The sequence below is a fragment of the Zonotrichia leucophrys genome, chromosome 2 (assembly GCF_028769735.1).
Source record: "Zonotrichia leucophrys gambelii isolate GWCS_2022_RI chromosome 2, RI_Zleu_2.0, whole genome shotgun sequence".
Lineage (NCBI taxonomy): Eukaryota > Metazoa > Chordata > Aves > Passeriformes > Passerellidae > Zonotrichia > Zonotrichia leucophrys.
In genome coordinates this window covers 152,361,790-152,380,856 of record NC_088171.1, presented here as the reverse complement: position 1 = coordinate 152,380,856, position 19,067 = coordinate 152,361,790, and the positions used below count along the sequence as shown (strand labels likewise).

The 19,067-nt window shown below is 50.9% G+C and overlaps 1 protein-coding gene and 2 pseudogenes across 1 annotated transcript; all 3 read left to right on the top strand.

Moving 5' to 3' along the window:
• The first annotated feature begins 110 nt into the window (after nucleotides 1-110).
• Nucleotides 111-593, top strand: LOC135443437 (feather beta keratin-like). Its single transcript, XM_064703655.1, has 2 exons — nucleotides 111-157; nucleotides 262-593. The coding sequence occupies exon 2, from the start codon at nucleotides 282-284 to the stop codon at nucleotides 591-593; it is 312 nt and encodes a 103-aa protein (XP_064559725.1). The 5' UTR covers nucleotides 111-157; nucleotides 262-281.
• Nucleotides 594-2,545: 1,952 nt separating this feature from the next.
• LOC135443436 (feather beta keratin-like) lies at nucleotides 2,546-3,156 on the top strand (annotated as a pseudogene).
• Nucleotides 3,157-5,614: 2,458 nt separating this feature from the next.
• LOC135443435 (feather beta keratin-like) lies at nucleotides 5,615-6,248 on the top strand (annotated as a pseudogene).
• Nucleotides 6,249-19,067: the final 12,819 nt, after the last annotated feature.

The window sequence follows — 19,067 nt, the reverse complement described above, 5'->3', positions numbered from 1 at the left end:
ACCTCAGGACTCACCAAGCAAGAGCTGCAGCCTGCAAAATGCCCCAAGGCCATGGGACAAGGCTGTCCCACCCCTCCAGAACATGCATAAAAGCCGGCCCAGAGCCTCTCTCCCTCACACACTTCTCCTCAAGCCTTCTCCTGCTGCAGACTACCAGGTGAATCTCAAGCCTTGACCAGCCTCAGCAGCCCTCAGGCCTCCACACTCCATCACCTCTTGCACCCCCACACCCCTGCCCTGCCTCACCCCTCTCTCTTCCAGGCACCCTCCACACCACACCCATGGCCTGCTACAACCGCTGCAGTCCCTGCGGACCCACCCCGCTGGCCAACAGCTGCAACGAGCCCTGTGCCCTGCAATGCCAGGATTCCCGCGTCATCATCGACCCTTCCCCTGTGCTGGTCACCCTGCCAGGACCCATCATGACCTCCTTCCCCCAGAACACCGCCGTCGGATCCACCTCCTCCGCTGCTCTGGGCACTGAGCTCAATGCCCAGGGACAGCCCATCTCTGGCGGATTTGGCTTTGGCCTTGGCTACGGCCTGGGAGGCCTGGGCTGCTATGGCAGAAGGGGCTATGGCTACATCTGCTAAGGACTGGTTCACCATCTCAGGGCTCCTGCAACAGCTCCTGCAAGCAAAGTAGGACTGATGGTCACTGTACTAGCAACTCACAGCAGATGCCTTCCATCATTTTCTCCTTTTTCTTCAGTCTTTTCCCTCAATAAAATTTTCTTGCATCAAAGCCTGAGAGGTCTCCTCTTCTTTTTGATTTTAAATTGTCACATGTCCTCACCCAGCACACTGTGAGGTCTTAATAGGCTGTTGGCATAGGGGAAAAGGGCTGGAACACCTTTCTTAGGACATACATTCCCACCAGTAATCACAAGAATTGCACAGGAAGCCGGGTTGAAGTGTGATCTTCCAGAATGTGTCACAAGCCCATCACCTGCTACACCAAAGGCTTCGACACACCAATGCTCTCCTGCTCATGGCTCTGAAAAAGCTACTACGTGCCAGGAGACACTTAACAAACTCTCTTCCCCAGCTGGATCCTCAAACCCTCCCTGTAAAGAGTCACAAAATCATACATTTTGGCAGGAACACTGGAGAGCCAGAGCTTCATTTCCTTCTGCTCAAGTCAGACCAACAAGACCAGGAATTCCAGGACCATGGGCAGTTCCAGTTCTGGATCTCCCAGGACAGACTCCAACACCTTTTCCATTCTGTGACCACCCTCACACTGAAAAATGCTTCTCTTCCTTGCCCATGGAATTACATCTGTTTTCACTTGTGTCGTTGCCCTGTTATCCTTCACATGTGCACTGCTGAGGACGGCTGTGATCCCACGTCTTCATTCCCTACCATCAGGAATTTGCACTCACTAATGACATGCCTTTCTCCATCCTTGCAGGAGTCACAGCTCTCTGAGTCTCAGTGAAAGATGTCCCAGCCCCTTTAGAATCTTGTTGGCCACAAACTGGTTTTGTTTCTAAGTTCATGATTATCTTCCACTGGGGAGCCCAGAACTGCCCAAACCAAACCACATGGGACCCAGTTAGTGCTCTAAAGAGAGGAGGGACCACCTCTCCCAACTTCATGGCAAGAAGTGTCTGAAATCTATCTTGGACACTGATGATGCCTTTTCAACTGAAGCTTCATTGAGATCTTGTGGTCTCTTTGTTCTCCACCAGCACTACAGGGCCCTGCTCAGCAAAGCTGCTTTCCAGATTCTCAGCCCACAGCATGACCCAGGGCCAAGTGCCATTCCTGCCCAGAAGCAGAACTTCACATTTCCCACTCTTGAAATGCAGGAGATTCCTGTTACACTCAGTCTCCAGGTCTCTCTGACTGGTGGAACAGCCAAGTGGTGCCTCAGACACCCCATCACCTGCCAGCTTGCTGAGGGGGCAACTCTCCAACTGTCCACGTGGAAAGGAAGACTCCAGGCACTCATACCTGGCACAGATGCAAAGCCCAGACCAGCCTGACTGACCTGGGATAATTTGGGGACCCTGTTCACAACACACACAAAACCTCAAAACTATGAGTTTCATGGGTTCCTCACTGATGACACCCCAACTCTACATAATATTGCTCACACCTTCAGTCCCCTTTGACATGCACCATCAACACCAGCCTTTGGTTTCAGATACCCACACTTTAAAGAAGGAATGACTGCAGTAGAAGGGGCAGTTCCTCATGCACAGCACAGCTGCAAATCCCACACCAGCTGGACAGGGCTGGGAGGGAATGGGGCCTCTCTTCATAACACACCCACAAATTAAACCACACAAGTGCCCAAAATGACCTCACTGATGACACCCATAGTTTTCTGAGGCTTTTTTTGCATATTCTGGTTTCTCTGACACACATTTTCCATGCCAGTGTTCCCAAATACCAACATTCACTTTAAAGATGCCGCCAAGGTCAGATGGACATGGTCTCCTTAGAGCAAGACATGACACGGTGGAGTTGCGGGGAGGAAAACACTCCTCACATCATGACTTGCCAGCCTGGGCCTGGCAGAACTGGTAACCTGCAAAATGCCCCAAGGCCATGGGACAAGGCTGTCCCACCCTTCCAGGAGCAGCATAAAAGCCAGTCCAGAGCCTGTCTCCATCACAAGCTCCTCCTGACTCCTTCTACTCCTGTTCCTCCTGACAACAAGGTGAGGCTCAATCCCCTGGCCTGCCTGCTCCTTCACCCCTGGCCCCTCTCTTCCAGCACACTCATCCCGAGCCTCCACACCCCCCCACAGCCTCCACACTTCTTCACCCCTCAGACTCCCACACCCATGCCCTGCTTGACCCCCTCTCTTCCAGGCACCCTCCACACCACACCCATGGCCTGCAACAGCCTCTGCCGTCCCTGCGGACCCACCCCGCTGGCCAACAGCTGCAACGAGCCCTGTGCCCTGCAATGCCAGGATTCCCACGTCATCATCAACCCTTCCCCTGTGCTGGTCACCCTGCCAGGACCCATCATGACCTCCTTCCCCCAGAACACCGCCGTCGGATCCACCTCCTCCGCTGCTCTGGGCACTGAGCTCAATGCCCAGGGACAGCCCATCTCTGGCGGGTTTGGCTTTGGCCTTGGCTACGGCCTGGGAGGCCTGGGCTGCTATGGCAGAAGGGGCTATGGCTCCATCTGCTAAGGGCCCTCAGCACCACCCCTGACACCACCAGCTCTGGACTGTGTCTACAGCTCCTGCAAGCAAAGCACCTTGGCTGATGGTCTCTCTACTTGCGCTTCACACTGGATCACTTCTGCTTCTTTCTCGTGCCTTTTAACTCTTTTGCCTCAATAAAGTTTTCCTGCATCAGATCCTGACATGTCTCCTCATCTTCATAAATTCCAGTGGTCTCAGATCCTCACCTCACACAGTGTCAGACAGGGCATTGGGGTGAACAGATGTCATGTCACCACCACAACAGAAGAGGGGCACAACCTATTTCTTAGTAAATATGTCACCACAATTAAGAACCAAGACTGGCACAGGAAGCACGGGATTGGGAGGACCTTCCAGGACCTGGCACAAGCCCACCACCTGCTACACCAGTGTTTTGACACATTGATGGTCTTCTGAGCACAGCTCTGATAGACTGTCTCCATGCCAGCACACACTTGACAAAGTGTGAGTTCCCAACAGAACTCTTGAAACCTCTCAGCAGAGTCACAAAATTTTCCACTAGGGCAGGAACTCTGGTATGCAAGTGCTTCATTCCCCTCAGCTTAAGAAAGACTTACAAGTGTGGGATTTCAAGAACCATGGACAGTTCAGGTTTGGCTCTCTCAGGACAGTGACTCCACCATGTCTTCCACTCTTTGTCCACCCTCACACTGAAAAATTTTTTCCTTCTTTGCCCATTGAATTTCATCTGTTTTCACTTTTGTCCTTGCCCTCTTTTCCTGTATGGTTGCACTACTGTGGATAAATGGATTCCCTTGACTTCATTCCTGCCATCTGGGATTTTCATACATTGATGACACCCTGCTGTCCATCCTTGTCTCCTGGAAGTCCCAGCTCTCCCAGCCTCTCTTCTATGACTGATTCTCCAGCCCTTTCAGTATGTTGGTTGTCCTGCATTTTTGTGAATGAAATTTCCCTAATAGGAAACTAAACTTCCACTATGGAAAACTAAAGTTCATTCCCTCTTCTCCACAGCTTGGTGAAAGGGAAACAAGATTGTTGTTAAAAAAATTTCCATTCGGACAATTTCAGAGAGCAATAAGGTCAGTCCTCTTCTTCTGAAAATTGAACATCCTTCAACTTCTCTTCACCTGTCTTGTTCTCCTTATCCTTCACCCGTTTTCCTTTCCATGTGTCAGCCAGAACCTGGCACTGTGATCCCACAGTGTGACCTTGCTGAGCCCAGCTGAGATGACTGCTATGGATCAACCAATACTGGACTTTGGGGAGCTTGGGTGACCTTCATAAATCTCAGGAATTGCTTTCCCATCTCCATGGAGAAAGGCCTGGCATATAGATCGGGCAGGAGAGATGGAGCCAAGGCAGGCAGGAATGCACTGGAAGGAGCAGCCCCTCAGCCCCAGAACGCCTGCAAAGCCTAGACCAGCCTGACGTGGCTGGCAGGGAATGGGGCCCCTCTTCACAACACACACAAAAACCACAGCACAGCAGTATCACAGGGTGACATCAGTGATGCCACCCCACCTCTCCCAAGCTTCGGTAATGTCTTCACCCCACCCTGACATGCACCATCAACAGCAGTTTTTAACCTCTAATAATCACAGTTAAAAGCTGCAGTCAAGGTCAGATGGACACAGACTCAAGAGAAGGACATGGAATAACAGAATTCCAAAACCAAACACCTGCACCATGACAGGGAAAGAAAGATGATGTTGCTGACCATAGCTAGTAATTATTGGGTTTTGCTCACAGGAACACAATGTTAAACCTTAAAGGATACAAGTTATGAAACCATATGACCTTAATGTGGAATAAGACAACTGATGTCACAGACCTGCTTGGGCACCCATTTCTTGTTTGTTTAATGAGTTTCTTGATGAGGTCAAGGAATACACTTTAAATGACAGAGTACGTTATCGTGTAGAGTTGAGGATTCCAAAGGGGCCATAACACTGGAACAAGTTCAGCCTGAACAGCCTCTCCTTTTCCAGATGTTCTCCCTTCATTGCATTCAAGGCAGAATGTCACAGACTCTCTTTAATCCTTCAGTCACCCCCAGGCACTGGGACCTTTCAAAGCTATAACACAGGGACCTCCCCAGGATATCAGCAGCTTCCTCAACATGCCTGGGTGCCACACAATTACTGATGGACATCCAGTGGCACAGAACAAAGTCTCAGTCTTCACAAGGCACCGACAAAGCACAGCAAAAAAAAGCCACAAAATTACTTCACTGATGACATTGTAGTTCTCCAGGGCTAAGGCTGCTTATTCAGTCCTCTCTTACAAATATTAATAAATAAATACTCCCAAATACCAACTCCTGATTTAAAGCTGATGCCAATGTCAGATGGTCACTGACTCAAAGAGCTGGACATGGAATTGCAGAGTTGTGGGAACAAAAACACTCTGCACCTCATGACTCAGCAGGCTAGGTCAGCCAAGAATTACCGTCATCCAAATGCCCCAAGGCCATGGGACAAGGCTGTCCCGCCCATCCAGGATCAGCATAAAAGCCTGCCCAGAGCCTCTCACACTCACACACTTCTTCTCAAGCCTTCTGCTCCTGCCGACAACCAGGTGAGTCTCAAACCCCTGATCCTCCTTCTCCTGCACCTCTCACCCCTCTCATCTCTTACAGTCAGCCCCAGCCACTGCAGCCCTCACACCTCCCCACAGCCCCACAACAGCCTCCACACTCCCTCACTCTCCTGCATCATTGCCCACACCTCTACCCTTCCTCACCCCTCTCTCTTCCAGGCACCCTCCACACCACACCCATGGCCTGCAACAGCCTCTGCCGTCCCTGCGGACCCACCCCGCTGGCCAACAGCTGCAACGAGCCCTGTGCCCTGCAATGCCAGGATTCCCACGTCATCATCAACCCTTCCCCTGTGCTGGTCACCCTGCCAGGACCCATCATGACCTCCTTCCCCCAGAACACCGCCGTCGGATCCACCTCCTCCGCTGCTCTGGGCACTGAGCTCAGTGTGCAGGGACAGCCCATCTCTGGCGGATTTGGTGGCTTTGGTGGCTTTGGCTACGGCCTGGGAGGCCTGGGCTGCTATGGCAGAAGGGGTGGCTACATCTGCTAAGGGCCCTCAGCACCACCCCTGATACCACCAGCTCCGTGCTCTGGCAACAGCTCCTGCAAGCAAAGCACCTGAGCTGATGTTTGCCCTACTTCTACCTCAGGCTGGATCCTTTAAAATGCTTTCTGATGTCGTTTCTTTTTTTTTGTTTTGTTTTGTTTTTTGACTTAGTAAAGATTTCCTGCATCAAAGCCTGATGCGTCTCCTCATCTTTACTCATCTTTATGAATTCCAGTGGTCTCACCCTGCATTACCCAACACAGTGCCAGGAATAAGCAGACTATTGGACTGAATGGAAAAAGGTCCCCAAGCTTTCTTAGAAAATATATCACCACCAGTAATGATCAAGACTGGTACGGGAACCATGGATTGAGGGGAGACACAAACCCATCACCTACCACACCAAAGGCTTTGACACAACAAATCTGTCTTGCTTATGGCTCTCTTCAGGTCTTTCCGGGCCAGTACACATTTGATAAACTCACTTCCCAGCAGGACTCCCTAACCCTCCCCCAAAAAATAGGAACAACATCGTCCAATTTGGCAGGGACTTTGGAGAGCAATTGCTTCATTCTCTTCTGCTCGATCGTAGCCAGCAAGAGCCGGATTTCCAGGACCTTGGACAGTTCAGAGCTGGCTCTCCCAGAACTGATACTCGACCACCTCTTTTACTCAGGGACAAACCTCACACTGAAAAAGGTTTTCTGCCTTTCCCAGGGAATTCCATCTGTTTTCACTTGTGCCTTTCCCTCTTGTCCTGCATGTGTGCACTGCTGAGAGCAGCCAGGCTCCTTCGACTTCACCCTCAGCAATTAGGAATTTGTGCACACTGATGACACCCCTATGTCCAGCCTTGTCCTCTGGGAGTCCCACCTCTCACATTCTCTCCTCTGGGAAAGATTCTCCAGGCCCTTTAAAATCTTTTTGGCCCTGAACTGGTGTCAATTCACTAAATCTACTTCATTTACATTTGGGAAGCCCAGAACTGCTGAGAACACCTCACATGGGATCTCACCAGTGCTCAGGAGACACCAAGAGTCACTTCCCCCTGTTTCATCACAACACTGTTCCCAATCTGGACCTGAAGACTTGGGGTCCCTTTTCCCCACAATGATACAGGGACACCTCCTGCTCCGCTTTTTTTTTCACCCAGAAACACAAGGGTGATTTCTCAGAAGGAAACTATTCTTACCTTTGATGCTCATACATTCCTTCCTACCTGGGACGACTCCTCCCAACAAACAGCTCTTGGCAGATGGCCTTGCTGAGCTTCTGCACCAGATTTTCAGGGTTGCCCCAGTGGATCCAACTCCTGGGCTACAGCACTGGGGACTTGCTACCATCTGGACTTTTGGACACTGACCACAAGCCTCCAGGTCCAGCCCCTCAGACCTTTCTCAGGCCACCACACTGGGCCCTGACACAATTTGGACTTGCCTGGTTGTCAAAGATCATGAAATGCTCACCTGCAATAACCCTGGCTGACTTCCCACACCTCTTTCTGACAACCACAAGTGGTCTGAGCCCTTTGCACTCAGCACAAGTTGGGAACTAAATCACCCTGGATAGTAAAAGCCTAAAAGCAAGAGGGGCACCAAGATAGCCACAGAGTAGAGTGAAGAGGAAAAGTCAGGTCTAGTGTCATGCTTAGCCAGGTGGGATCAAGGTGGGGAGCAATAGAATTTGAGGGAAGGGGCAACACCTTCAGCACGTCCCAGAGCAGCCTGATGGGGCTGGGAGGGAATGGGGCTCCTCATCACAGCAAACCCACAAGTCACAGCACAAGAGTGTCACGGGGTCATTTTACTGAGGGCACCACACCTCTCCTAAATTTTGGCTGTTGATTGAGCCCAGCCCAACACCATCTTCCATGCAAACCCTCTCAAATATCAACTTGAGCTTAAAAGCTGCTGTCAAGGTGTGAAGGTCGGCCCAAAATGAACGGGTGACGAATGATTTTTGGGTGCAAAAATAACCAACATAGGCACAGGGGTTTTGCAGTAACAAATCAACAAGATGCAATTTATTGATGGTAACCACAGCTAAATATGCGTTAGGTTAGAGGTTCCGGGGAAGAGAAGGGTAGGACAAAGGAAAAAGGGAGGAAAGAAAGTTAGGGAATGGGGTGTAGCTGCCAAGACATGATGCCTTGGGGGTCCCGCCGCTGATGCTCACTGGTACACGTCTTGGGGAGATTCTCAGAGAGGCAGTCGAACTGAACCCCAGATATACTGTTCTTGGTTGGGGGAAGGGTGGCCAAAATTAGGTTTCCATGGAGGGGAAAAGTCCATTGTTTTCATGGCCGAATGCTCCCAGGTATGTTTACTCTGGGCAGGTTCTCTCCCTTCCCTGAGTTGCGAGAGGGTACAGTCCCAGTCTCTGGAAGGAGGTGGCCAGGGGGGTGCCATGGGGGTGCCAGTAGGGTGCCAGAGGGGGTCTTGGTTCTTTGATGAGGGGATTCGCATCTCTGTTGGTCCGTCACGGTGGTTGAAGACAGGCAAGAGGGGTCTTCTCTTGGGGGGGGGGAGAAGCCACCCCAGAGCTCAGTCCAGCCAGGCCTGAAGTTTGGAAGAAAGTCCAGTTCCATTGCTCAGAAAAGGGCAGCATGCCCCTTCGAGTACATGGCATGTTCTGCAGACACCATCTGTAAACACACTAAATACGCATGAGACTTTCTTTCCCAACTGGCTCAACAGTTTTTAACCCTTCGGTGGTCCTTTTCTCATGACAATTGTGAGGCAAAAACTGAAGGATTTCCAGATGGACTTCCACACAAGGTTAGATGGACAAGGCCTCAAGAGAATGACATGGAGTCACAGAATTTAATGAAGAAATGCCCATACCATGACACAGAGGGAAAGAGGAGCACGCTGACCATCAGACAGTTATTACTGGGTTTCACCCACAGGAACACAGTATTAAGACTTAAAGGATATAAGATACGAAACCTTATAGCTTAAATAAAGAATAATAGAACTGGAGACACAGACCAGCCACGATAAAAAAAGGATCAGACGCTGTTGACTGGTGGGTTTCTTTGATTTCTTAATGATGTGAGAATATACACTTAAAATGAAAGAATTTGCTGTCGTGTAATTTTCTGAAAACCAAATGGACCTTAAAAATGAAGCAAATCCATCCAGACCAGGACCTGGTTTTCCAGTTTCTCTCTCTTGATCACATTCAAGACACAAAGCGATGAGTCCAGTCTTCACAATAAACCACAGCACACAAGTCCCACAAAATTACCTCAATGATGACATCACACCTTTTCTGGGCTATGGTTGTTTATTCAGCTGTCCCTGACACATGCTGAACAATCATATCGTCCCAAAAACCAACTCTTACTCTAAAGCTGCCGCCAAGGTCAGATGGACACTGCCTCAAGAGCAGGACATGGACTTGCAGAATTGCATAAAGGAAACCACTCCTCACCTCATGACTCACCAGGCTGGGCCAGGCAAGAGCTGCTGCCTCAAAAATGCCCCAAGGTCAAGGGACAAGGCTGTCCCACCCTTTCAGAACCAGCATAAAAGCCGGCCCAGCACCTCTCTCCCTCACACACTTCTCCTCAAGCCTTCTGCTCCTGCAAACAACCAGGTGAGTCTCAAGCCCGTGAACACTGCTGCCCTCCTTGTCCCTCTCTTCCAGCATGCTCAGCCCCAGCCTCAGCAGGCCTCACGCCTCCCCACAGCCCCACAGCACCCTCCACACTCCCTCACTCTCCAGCATCTCTGCCCCTCACATGCCACCATGCCCCTGCCCTGCCTCACACCCTCTCTCTCTTCCAGGCACCCTCCACACCACACCCATGGCCTGCTACAACCTCTGCAGTCCCTGCGGACCCACCCCGCTGGCCAACAGCTGCAACGAGCCCTGTGCCCTGCAATGCCAGGATTCCCACGTCATCATCAACCCTTCCCCTGTGCTGGTCACCCTGCCAGGACCCATCATGACCTCCTTCCCCCAGAACACCGCCGTCGGATCCACCTCCTCCGCTGCTCTGGGCACTGAGCTCAATGCCCAGGGACAGCCCATCTCGGGCGGATTTGGCTTTGGCCTTGGCTACGGCCTGGGAGGCCTGGGCTGCTATGGCAGAAGGGGCTATGGCTCCATCTGCTAAGGGCCCTCAGCACCACCCCTGACACCACCAGCTCTGCTCTGCCAACAGCTCCTGCAAGCAAAGCACTTCAGCTGATGGTTGCCCTGCTTGCAGCTCACACCGCCTCCTTTCTCACTTCTTTCTCCTGCCTTGTAATTTTTTTGCTTCAATAAAGTTTTCCTGGAATATAGCCTCACGTCTCCTCCTCCTTTGTTCTGCCATGGCTCTTGCAACTTCCCATGCTCCAAGTCAAGGGTCAACAGCCCATCGGTGTGTGCAGAAAAGAGGCCACAAGACCTCTCCTGGGATGTCTGTCAACCAGCCACTGGGCTTCCAGAATGCAGCACAGACTCTTCCTTTTCCCAAAACCTTGGACACACTGATGCACTTGTGCCCATATCCCCAGCACAACCTCCCGATGGCAGCACAGATTTATCCAACTCTTCTCCACCAGGACTCTCTGAACATTCCAGCACTGGAATCCAGGAGTGCACAAGCAACACGGGGAAATCCATTAGTTCAAACCAACCTGATCCCCAGACAAATCAACCAGCCTTTTCTCAGCTGCCCCTCACAGAAATGGCTCTGTTGATTCTTCACCAACATTCTTGTTCTTCTTTGGACATCCTCAAGCACCTCAATGTCTTTCTTGCTCTGAGGGGCCTAAAACAGAACTCAGATTCAGGGAGTGGCCTCACCAGTACCCAATACAGTGGGACAGTCACTGCAGTGGTCCTGCTGGCCCCACTACAGGTGATACAAGCCAGGATACCACTGGCTTTTGTGGCCACCTGGGAACACATTGGATCATGTTCAGCTACTGTCAACCAGCACCCCCAGATCCTTTTCCCACAGGCATCTTCCTCGTCACTCCTTCCCAAGCCTGGAGATTTAAGTCTTTAGTAAATTCCAAGTAAAAATCATCCACAGCCTTTTCCTCACTTACTAAGGAGGTCACATTGACACCTCAGGTGATGAGGTTGGCCAAGCAGGACCTGATTTTCCTAAAGACAGGCTGGCTGGGCCTGATCACCTGGTGGTCCTGCAGGGGCCATTAAATATTCTCAAGATGATCTGCTCCAGCAGCTTCAGCAGCATTGGGCTCAGGCTGACAGGCCTGGAGTTGCCCCGACCTTTCTTCTGGCCCTTCTTCTAGGGAAGAGTCCCATTTTCAAGCCTACATCAACTGGGACCTCCCCAGCTGCCAGGAGTGCTGGCAGAAGATAGAAAGGGGCTTGGGAGCACTTTCACCAGCTCCCTCAGAGCCCTTAGGTGGATCAGTTCAAGTCTGTCACTGACCATGCTCACTGGATTAGGAGGCATTGAATTTTGCTTCCTGGTAAAGAATTTTCTCCTTCAGTAGGATGCTGAGCCCATCCCAAGAGGCAGAATCAAAGCAAAGGGAGCCATTGGTGCTGAAGGAACCTCTTGGAGTTGACCAAAGACTCATTGTAGAATGGTTTGGCTTGGAAAGAACCTTGAAGATTCTCTTGTCCAAACCCCTGCAGTGGACAAAGGCATCTTCCACTATCCCAGGTTGCTCAAAGTCCTGGCCAAACTGGCCTTGATCATTACCAGGGTTGAGGGAGTCACAGCTTCTCTGGTGACTTGTGCCAGGCCCTCATCACTCAGATAGAGAATAATTTCTTCACAATATCCCATCTGGCAGTGGGAAGACATTTCCCCCTGTCCCATCACTCTCTATTTGTGTAGGAGATCGTGGAGTTCAACCCAACCTCCTCAAGGAAGGACAGCTCAACAAGGCTGCCCATGACCATGTCAACTCGAGATTTAGTAACTTGAGGCCATTTCCGCTTGACCCATCACTTGCTAAAAGGGAGGAGAGAGCAATAATAGTCTTAACAAAAAAACTCCTTTCAGACAGCTGAAGAAGGGGAAATGATTTCTCCTTTGGCTGCCTTGTCTGCATCTAAAACTCTGCAGTTCCTAAAAGCACTACACAAAATCTTGTTCTCCAGATCCCTCAGCAGCTGTTCCCAGGATGTATCCCACCACAGAAGAACCATTGTAACACCAGAGTGGCAAAGCCGGAGCAGAACCAAGGAGAAAGGCAAGTCGAAAAGACAGGTCTGGTGACCTGGTGGCGACGTGAGGAAGAATGACCATGATGTAAAGGTCAGCTCCTCACTCATGGCACAGCTGCGAAGACCAGACCATCCTGACAGGGCTGTAATGGAATGGGGTCCCTTTGCACAACACACCCACGAACCGAGCCACACAAGAGAAATAGGGTGGGGATTCTGATGACACCTTTAAGTTATTGCCATCTATTCTTCATTCTTGGACACACAGCTGAAACAAAATCAGGCCAAAATAAAAACTGTCACTTTGAAGTTGCTGCCAAGGTCAGATGAACAGGAACTCATGAGCGGGATATGACAAAGCAGAGCTGGGGGAAAGAAAACACTCCCCACCTCATGACACACCAGGCTGGGTCAGCAAAGAGGTGCTGCCTGCAAAATTGCCCTAAGGCCATGGGACAAAACTGGCCCGCCCCTCCTGGACCAGCATAAAAGCCGGCCCAGAGTCTCTCTCCCTCACACACTTCTCCTCAAGCCTTCTGCTCCGGTGTCTACAACCAGGTGAGCCTCAAGCCCCAGACCCGCCTGCTCTCTCCCCATGGCCTTGCTCTTCCAGCAAGCTTAACTCCAGCCTCAGCGGCCCTCACGCCTCCCCACAGACACACAACGGCCTCCACACTCTCTTGCCTCTTTTCCCCTGCAGACAAACCACACCGTGCACTCCCCCACCCCTACCCTGCCTCACCCCCCTCTCTCTTTCCAGGCACCCTCCACACCACACCCATGGCCTGCTACAACCGCTGCAGTCCCTGCGGACCCACCCCGCTGGCCAACAGCTGCAACGAGCCCTGTGCCCTGCAATGCCAGGATTCCCGCGTCATCATCAACCCTTCCCCTGTGCTGGTCACCCTGCCAGGACCCATCATGACCTCCTTCCCCCAGAACACCGCCGTCGGATCCACCTCCTCCGCTGCTCTGGGCACTGAGCTCAATGCCCAGGGACAGCCCATCTCTGGCGGATTTGGTGGCTTTGGTGGCCTTGGCTATGGCCTGGGAGGCCTGGGCTGCGGGTATGGCAGAAGGGGCGGCTACATCTGCTAAAGGCCCTCAGCACCAGCCCTGACACCTCCAGCTCTGGCCTTTGGCAACAGTTCCTGCAAGCAAAGCACCTCAGCTGGTGTTTGCCTTACCTACTCTGCCAACCCATTCCCTTCAATCCCTTTCTCCTTTCTCTTTGATTTTTATTCCCTCAATAAAGTTCTGTTGCATCAAAAGCTGAGATGCCTCCTTTTGTGTTTGAATCCCAGTGGTCTCACATCCTTACTCAACACAACGCCATGAGTGAACAGGCCATTGGTGTAGATGGAAAAGGGGCAAAACATTTTTCTTAGCAAGAATGTCATGACCTTTACCAAACAAGACTAGCAAGGAATGTAAGGGAGGAGGGGGATGAACTTCCAGAACATGAGACACAACCCAATCACCTGATAACACCAAAGGCTTTGACACATCAATTATCTCCTGTGCACAGCTCTGGAAAATGCGCTCCATGCTGGTACATTCTTAAGAAATAATCTTCCTAACCAGGTTCTCAAACCATCACTGAATACACAAAAACAACCGCACCCACTTGGGCATGAATCCTGGGGAATGTTCCTGCCCAAGCAAGAGCAGCATTTCCAGAACCATGGACAGGTCAGGTTTGGGTTGCTGAGGACAGAGATTGCGCCACCTCTTCCCCTCTATGGCTGCCCTCACAATGAAAAGTTATTTCTTTGCTAAGGAAATCCAATCTGTTTTCATTTCTGCCCTTGCACTCTTTTTCCTCACGGCAAGGCACTGCTGAGATCAGGCAGGCTCCCTCGACTTCATTCCCTGCCATCAGGGATTTGCATACACTGATGAACCTCCCCTGTCCATCCTTGACTCCTGGGAGCCCCAGGTATCTCAATCCGCTGTCAAAGAGACCTTAGGTTATCTTGGCAGCCTTGTACTGGTTTTGTTCCAGGAAGTCCATGGGGTTCTTCTGCTGGAGAGCACAGAAATTCCCACACCACCCACCAAAATGTTGAGGATGTTGAACAGTGTTAGCTCCATTGACACAGTTTTGACCTATTTCCCTTGAGACTTGGCCTCCCCTGGACTTCAGATGTTGCCCAGAATGTTATATATGATAAAAATCTAGCAGTCCAAGCCAGTGACCATTTACAGAACCTATCCATTGTGGGATAGTCTGGGATGATGCCATAAGAGACACAGAAAAAACTTGAGGTGGAAGATGGAGGGTAACACCAGCCATGTCTCTCTCATAATCCCCAGTTAGCTGGCCTTCTCTGAAGCCAACACAGAGGTCACTCATTTTTGATTTTACCCCTCTAAATTATTGCTAACTTCTCCTCATCATCTTCTTGTCTGACCGGCTTTTGGCAGTGCTTTATAGAATTACAAAGTTGTCCCATCCTTGTCTGCAGGAATAAGATCCCTGGAAAGCCAGTAGCAAAGTCAGAGGGAGTAAATGCACTGCAAGGGGCAGGTGCTGATGCCCAGCACAGCTGCAAAGCCCAGAGCAGCCTGGCAGGGTGAAGAGGGCTCCCCTTCACAACACACCCACAAAATAAACCACACAGGTGCCACAAAATGACCTCACTGATCACACCCCTATTATTCCGAGGTTTTGCTGTATATTTTGGTATCCCTGACACACACCTTCCAAGCAAATCTTCACAAATATCAATTTTCACTTATAAGCTGCTGCCTAGGTCAAATGGACTCAGACTCAAGGGCAGGACTTGGAGTTGTACAGCTGCTGGAAGGAAAACACTGCCCACCTCCCCATCACTTGCACAGCTGCAAGAGGCAAAACTGATGTTAAGATTTCCATTCAGGGGCCTCTAGAGAGTAATGAGGTTACTTTCTTTTTCTGAAAACTCATCATGTATAGTTCCTTCAACAGCTCCTTATATGCCTTGTTCTCTTTATCTTTCACCAGCTAGGATGAATCAACACAAAACTTTGGGGAGCATGGGAGGCTTCCCTAAACAACGAAATGGAATAGCCTGCCCCATTCCAGTGGATAAATCATGGGATATGGACAGGTTTAGAAAGGTGGAAACATGGTAGAGAGGAAAAGAATATAATGGAAGGGGACAGCTCTCACTCCCAAAAGAGCTGCAAATACCCAGATCAGCCTGATGTGGCTGTGGGGGGAATGTTGCACCTCTTCTCAAGACACCAACAAAGCACAGCACACACACAGTGACCTCACTGATGACACCACAGTGTCCAAAGCTTTGGTCATGACTTCAGCCTTGCTTGAAAACCACCAGCAGCAGCAAACTTTGGTCTCTTAAACCCACACATTAAAGCATCTGCCATCAAGGACAGATCAAAATGGACTCAAGAGTAGGACATGACATTGTAGAGGGTTGGGAAGGAAAACATTCCCCACCTCAAGAGTCACCAAGAGTGGCTAGCTAAAAATTGCAGGCTCCATAATGCCTCAGAGTAAAGGGTAGGGCTTTCCCACCCACCCAGGACCAGCATAAAAGCCAGCCCAGAGCCTCTCTCCCTCACACACTTCTCCTCAAGTCTTCTCCTTCTGCTCCTGCAGACTACCAGGTGAGCCTCAAACCCCGATCCTTCTGCTCCTTCACCCCTGACTGCTCTGTTTCAACAGGCTCTGTCCCAGACTCTGCAGCCCTCATGCCTCCCCACTGCCCCACAACAGCCTCCACACTGCGTCACTCTTCGCCATCACTGCCCCTCAGACCCGTACACCCCTGCCCTGATTCACCCCTCTCTCTTCCAGGCACCCTCCACACCACACCCATGGCCTGCAACAGCCTCTGCCGTCCCTGCGGACCCACCCCGCTGGCCAACAGCTGCAACGAGCCCTGTGCCCTGCAATGCCAGGATTCCCGTGTCATCATCAACCCTTCCCCTGTGCTGGTCACCCTGCCAGGACCCATCATGACCTCCTTCCCCCAGAACACCGCCGTCGGATCCACCTCCTCCGCTGCTCTGGGCACTGAGCTCAATGCCCAGGGACAGCCCATCTCGGGCGGATTTGGCTTTGGCCTTGGCTACGGCCTGGGAGGCCTGGGCTGCTATGGCAGAAGGGGCTATGGCTCCATCTGCTAAGGGCCCTCAGCACCACCCCTGACACCACCAGCTCTGCCCTCTGCCAACAGCTCCTGCAAGCAAAGCACCTTGGCTGGTGGGAGCCAGCCTTGCACATCAGACCAGCTCTCCTCAATTACTTCATCTTCCCTCATCATTTGTTTGCCTCAATAAACTTCTGCTGCATCAAAGCCTACATGCCTCCTCTCCTTTTTGCATTCTCCCTCACATGATTACCCATGCGACCCAGGAAATTCCTCTGGCTGCCCTGGAGGACTTGATACCCTGTCAGAGGGCTCAGAGACCTTGGCACAGAGCCCAAGACCCCTGTGCCTTTGATTTCGCCCTTGGAAAAAACAATTACCAACCTTGTATGAAGAATTGCAAGCCACGAAATTTTAAGTAGAAGAATAGTGAATTTATCACAGAGTGGAAAAATAGATTTTTGGGATTTTTAGAATGGGGGTTCAGGAGGCAAGGTGGAAGAATCGGGGTGTGTTCAGCCTTTCTCCTTCTTCTTCTTGGCCTCCATTTTCTGCTGTAATGTTGGCACTTGTAGATTGGTTTAGAGTTGAAGCTTACTGTCTGGCATGGATGATAGGTATTAGAAAGTAATTGTAAATATTGTACACATAGTTTTTAGTATAAAAAGATAACACCACCCAGGGGGAGGCAAAGTGCCTTGGACTGTCTTGCTGAGTGGACCTCATCTGGATAGGAGAAAATATTTTATAGATAAGATACAAAAAAGAACCTTAAGACCGAGAACTAAAGAGCTCTGACTCCTCTGAGTGCCGGGCTGTGTCATGGTTTGACCAGGAAGGAGTGAGAATTCTGGGAAGCTGTGGTCAAACCAATGAAGGTTTTGGGTTTCATACTGACACCTGGTGTAGCCAGTGGGGTTTGGACACACCTCCGAGAATACACAGGGGTTAAAAGCAAGGCACTGCCCTGGCACTTCCTCTTTTGGACATCGTCGGGCGAAGAGGTCAGATCTCTCCCCCGCCCGGCCTGCTGCTGCTGGGCAGGGGAGGGGCCGCCATGCGGTAGGCCTGGGGCCTGGACAGAGGTGGGGGTTGAGGGGGCTTTCAAGGATGGAAGGGTGGGGGAGCCCCAAGAGACATCGAGACATCGGGCAGCCAGCTCCCCCCCCCCCCCCCCCCAGGAGAGAGAGAGAGAGCCGGCGACACCGAATGTGATGGCAGCCAGGCAGGAGGAGAAGGGGGGAGGGAGAGCGGCCGGCCGCAGCAGCAGCACGTGTGGGAGTATCATCTCGTCCCAGGACAGACAGAGACTGAAAACTTTTAACCCTTTCTTGCATGATTGGGGCCTTGCAAAAATGCTAATCCTCCTCGAAGCTGAATAAGAAGGGAGATAAGAGATGAGATAAGATAAGGACCTGGCCCGGAGAATGTGGAGATGATTGGATGGGGAGAGATGATTTGGAGTGGCCTTTTGGCTGGACTTTTCTCGTGGCCATGGACTCAGTTGTTCCTGTGACACAGACTGCATTTAGGGGGAGGCAGTGCCTCAAAACCAGGAGGGTTCATTCGTGAGGACCCCCCGGCCCCAGGGGGTTGGAAAAATATGGGGGGGACAGAGGTCCCAAAAGCAGAGACTGTGCCTTTTTGGAGTGAGACAAGGCATCCTTGAAAGACAACCCTAAAAGCAGCTCTGGTCCATGCCGTCAGTGGTGAGAGCACTGGGCATGGAAGGACGATGTTACAAGCGGCAGAAGGACTTTTTTTCTTCCGGGCGGTGCCGAAGTAACAGAGAAGCACACGAGGTTTCAGTGTGTTTCCAGGAGAAGCCTATGGAACGAGAAGGACTCCTTTCCTCTTCATGAACTGATGTTTGAGTATACTAAAGTGTCGTGCCGGGCTGGGCAGTTGTTTTGGGAGAATGTATTGGATTGGGAAAGTCAGGTGGTGGGGGAGGAGGAAAATGGTTTTTTTGTAAGGTTTTCAATTCTTTTCTTTTTTTTTCCTTATAGTCTCTCCCTATTTTCCTGTAGTTTAAGTAATAAAGTGGTCTTTATGTTTAAGTTAGAGCCTGTTTTGCTTATTCCTGGTCACATCTCACAGCAGACACCAGGGTGAGGCATTTTCATGGGGGGCACTGGCTCTGTGCCAGGCTCAAACCATGACAGGCTGCTAAAAGAGACTTTTTAATGTTTCTCGGGGTGACTCTGACCAGCTAGAGACCCCAAGACTTACCCAGCACAGAACCAGAAATGAATGGGCCATGGGAGTAGATGGAACATGGCACAACACATTTGTTAGGAAATATATCCCTACCAGGAACAACAAGACATGGACGAGAAAATTGGTTGATGGGGGACCTTCCAAAACAGGACCCAAAGCCATCACTTTCTACACCAAAGGCTTGGACACATCATTGCTCTCCAGTTCATCAATGGGTCTGGTTAAGTCTCTCCATGCCAGCACACACTTGACAAAGTCTCTTCCAAGTAGGAATCTCAAACCTTTCCACATCCACTTAGGCACAAACTCTGGAGTGCAAGTGCTTCAACTCCCCATCTCAAGCAGAGTCAGCAAG